General features: G+C 31.9%; 1 protein-coding gene across 1 annotated transcript in view; it reads right to left on the bottom strand.

Annotated features, from left to right (window-relative positions):
• The window catches only part of LOC107704107 (myosin-IIIb-like), a 48,073-nt gene that overhangs the window by 28,933 nt on the left and 14,553 nt on the right, over positions 1-4,587 (bottom strand). The window contains exon 8 of the mRNA XM_016506961.1: positions 3,849-3,974. Coding sequence (XP_016362447.1) covers positions 3,849-3,974 — 126 coding nt within the window. The remainder of the gene's footprint in view (positions 1-3,848; positions 3,975-4,587) is intronic.

Raw genomic sequence — 4,587 nt, 5'->3', positions numbered from 1 at the left:
ATAATTTGATTGTTAAGTAAGGCTAACTGGCTTTGTATGTTAGCCTATCTTGCTAATTGGTTTTCCATGAAAACACAAGGAAAGATTACAAACCTGTTTTCCAACAAAAGTATAATGATATGTTTTAGTCCAAATTCACTTCACAACATCAGTCGAGTCTTTGAAATAACGTATTTTTGTGATCTGACATGGTTTCATTAAACAGAATGAGGCAGAAATCATGCCACTTTATATTATTCTATACAGTGATAAAGGCTATGTCGATTATCATTGCATTTTATATCTACTTTATTCTTATAAAAATACCCGAGATGGCCTAAAGAGCACAGATAAAACCATATATTGTCGCAGTCATTGTTTATTTTATTCATGTTTCATCAGTAAAACGTCTATCTGCATGTTATTCAGCTACTAGGCTACTTCTACAGCGAAAGCTGAATTTCCTGGAACGTCATCAGTGAGTCTCATTGGTATATTCTGTTCATTTGTGTAACTTGTCTAACTTCATGTGACGATGTCCGTTAGCCCCATGTTATTTCCTAACTGTTGTTATTTTTTCAATTGCAATAAAAAAAAAAAAAAAATGCTTATATAAAAAAAAAAAAAAAAAAAAAAAAAAAAAATAGAGCTTTGAGTTTATTATTTATTATTATTATTTTATAGCCAAATTGAAATAGTCACATAGTTTTGGTCAAATTGTGCAGAACAAGCACATATTATTATTTTATAGCCAAATTGAAATAGTCACATAGTTTTGGTCAAATTGTGCAGCCCTACAAACAAGCACAGAAAACTTGGGATTTTCATTATCGCATTTTAAATAAAAATGTTTTATATTTTCTATTTTTTTTTAAATCCATCTAAAAAATAAAATAAAAAAATTCTCCAAACCGTCAATCGTTTCTCTCCCAAAACATGCACACTCTCCTGAGGTTAGTGTCAAGATTCTTTTGAATCTAAATCAGGCTAAATCACGTTGTGCAATGCGAAACAGATCAAATGTAAGGAATGAACTGTGCAACCAAAAAAAACACACACACACAAAAGAAACAGACCCTGCCATTTCGAAAGAACAATGACTGGCCAAATGTGACCAAGACGTAAATGTCACGCAGAAAAGGTCAAGCTAATTTGTGCGTTTAGATGCTGGAGGCCGTTTGTGGACACATATGGGTCAAAGATGTTAAGATGTCCGCATCAAAAGAAATGTACAAAAGTGATTTTATGTCCATAGAAAGCACATTAAATGCAAGTAAAGGGTCTAATTTTAAGGTTTCAAATAAGTTTTTGGAGAATAAAATGTCAAAATTTGGTTTAAATAATGTTACACTGTCATTCAGTGTAACACAATATTTATGTAAAAAGTCAAACAACATGCTTATTCTGACCTGTACATATTAAAATATATAAAAGAATAAGAGCATATTAAATTTTATTGTGTTTTAAATTAGTAAAACATTTTTACTGACAAATGGGCAAAATCTAGGATAGTGGCAACTTTTAAAAATGTAAGATTACAACTAATTAGTATTTGGGGTGTAAGTAATTAGTATTTTAAAATATGTCATAAATTAATTTTTATTGTAAATATGCCTGACAAGATTGTTACACTGAATGACATTTTAGTGGGCGTCTTCTGTAAATCAGGGAAAAATGTATGATATTTTTTGCTCGGAAAAACAAAAACTAAAATACAATTACATGAAACAGAAAACTTTTTACATTTTTTTTTTTCTTTTGGAAAAACAACAATTTAAAGCAGTATTGTTTGTATGCTTAAACCCTTCTTTGTCTTTGACCCATATACATCAGTACAACAAAACACACATCGAATTTAATGTGTCCGATCCGGTTCACAAGTTAAAGTCCACCGCAGCAGATTTGATAAACGGAAACCGTCCTGTGTCAGGGAAATGCAGCGTACTATTATTAACTGCCCCACACGTGTAGGATGCCGTAATAGAGTCTAAACATAGCCACCTCTGGTCTTTCTGTGCACTTATCGTAAAACGCCAGATGTAGGCAGATCTACACCTCCTTCAGTTTGCTCTTAAAAGAGTTTCTTTGTGTGCGCACAGGCCGTAATTCACCTGATTAAACAGCAGGCCGCTCGAGGTGACTGCAGGCTAACATTCATCTCCTGAGAAAACCTGGTGTATGTGTGGCCTTTCTAATTCAAGAGTCACTATTTCTGCTGCTCGTGGTTTGGTGTTCAGTATTATTATAAGTATTAGTTCAGTTTGTGTCATCCTGCAGAGTTCCTCAAATCATGTGTTTCGTTAAGGAGACGTGTGAAGTTACGCCAAATCAAATGCACCATTTTTACCTGCTCGGCCAGAAAACAAATATGCAATTTCTATCCAATGAAATATTTCGATCAAACTGCAATTTTCATGAGAAAAATTACAGTTGCCAATAATAACAATAATAATTATTAATAATTATCATTACTATCATAAATATAACAATTATAATTATAAAAATATTCAACAAAAGGAAATATCACTATTGTAGTATTTCACTGTAAAATAAAAATAATATAATACATTTTATTTTACAGTAAAACAATACTAATATTTATGGTCCCAAATTCCAATGATTATTTTAAAATGTGGCCAGCATTTATTGTGATTATATATCACTAAGACTATAATAATAATAATAATAATAATTATTATTATAAATAATAATTATAATTATAATTGTTGTTATAAATAATATATTTTATTATTATTATTAATAAATAAAAATATTCAACAAAGATAAATATTACTATAGTAATATTTAAATGTAAAATAAAAAATAATATAATATTATTATTATTATATTCAACAAAATAATTATTACTATTGTAATATTTCATTTAAAATAAAAATAAATTATTAATTATTATTATTATTGCTGCTGTTATTTTAAAACTATTATTATTGTTATTACTAAATAAAAATATTCAACAAAAATAAATATTACTACTGTAATATTTCACTGTAAAGTAAAAATAATAAAATACATTTTATTTCACAGTACAACAATACTAATATTTACGGCTGTCCTAAATTCAAAGTTTTGGCAGTTTTTGGCAGAAAACCGCATTGACCATAAAAACTTTCTTTTTTGTTGGCAACAGCCGGTTTATAAGCACTTGTTTAGGAAGATGGTTGGTGTGATGCATTCCCAAAAGCACGCTATAATTGACTGAAATGAACCGAGTTGCACTGAGATGCTAAAAACACCGGTGGATAATGAGCTGCTCACGTGTAAACGAACACAGTGCCACGCTTCACTCTCTGAAACACACGGCACATGTATTTATTTAATTAAATCAGTTTTTGTGATTTAATAATCGCACTAATCGTTACAGCCCTACCTTAACCAGAGCAATGTATATTTACTATATAAATTTCCGTTATTGGAAATCGCCATTTTAAAATTCCCGAATTTGCTCTGCATTTAAACTGTGCTGCATCGTCCAAAAGCATTGTAAGTCTAAATAGATTGTAGAAACCATTATGCTTTTGGGAAACGCAGGCTGACAAACCATACTTTGCCTATTTCATGCATCTACTAAGCATTTGCGCCGCATGTTCTGCTTAGGTTTAGGCTATTTGCATTTTGAACTTTTCTTACTGACTGTCTTCACACTTGTCACCCTAAAAACAGCACTGCTGAAGGTCTGGTGTTAAGTATACATTTCACAATGGTTGAGAGCTATCGCATGCACCATCACGCATCATGTCGACTTGTGAATTTCACAAATTCCTCGTATGTGTAAACATACCTGGCAATAAAGCTCATTCTCTGATTCTGATTCACAACTAACATCTGTGAGAAACAAACAGGAAACTCACCGCTGTAGCTTTTAACCAGCCACGTGATGCCTCGGACACCTTCAGAGCATCACTGTCTGTCATCTCAAAGGCGATGTTCCCCAAAGACAGAATGCCAGCTAGAATAGTCATCATGTCCACCTTTTCCTGCAAATGAGATGTGAAGGTCTATCAGGGTTTCTGCAGGTTTTATAAAGGTAAATTTAAGACCTTTTCAAGATACGTCAATATGGTCTCTGAATGACAGCATCTTGTATTATCAACGCTTCAAAGTTTCACATCTCCATTATGTTTTAGATCTATAAACAGAATATATATACATAAACACATTTTTTGCAATGATAACTCAAATGTGGTGATCAAAGACTTATAATGATGTGACAAACATAGGGCTATGTAGTGGAGGCAGGGTATTTAACAATTTAACAATAAATTTTATTATTCAAAATGAGTGTGACATCAGTGCATTTAACAGTAAACTTTAACGTCTTTAATGTCACTGAATCTGCTGTTAAAAATTAACCATCCAGTCATCATATCATCATGCAAAACTAAGAATTAGAATCATTCTAATGTGACGATCAAATATAGGTGCGGGCGGATAATTTGAAGCAGCAGACTCGGGTGAAGTTTGAGCTCATCCACGCATCTCTACACTACACTGACCTGGGTCCAGTAGCAAACAATTGAGCGCACTCTGCTGGACAAACTAAGTAATTACACCATTCAGAAGTATTTAGTCTGCGTTATATGTTCTGTA

This window comes from Sinocyclocheilus anshuiensis, unplaced genomic scaffold (assembly GCF_001515605.1).
Source record: "Sinocyclocheilus anshuiensis isolate Anshui unplaced genomic scaffold, SAMN03320099.WGS_v1.1 scaffold690, whole genome shotgun sequence".
NCBI classification, from domain to species: Eukaryota; Metazoa; Chordata; class Actinopteri; order Cypriniformes; family Cyprinidae; genus Sinocyclocheilus; species Sinocyclocheilus anshuiensis.
The sequence above is the reverse complement of the archived record's forward strand: the minus strand, read 5'-3'. Positions and strand labels throughout refer to the sequence as shown.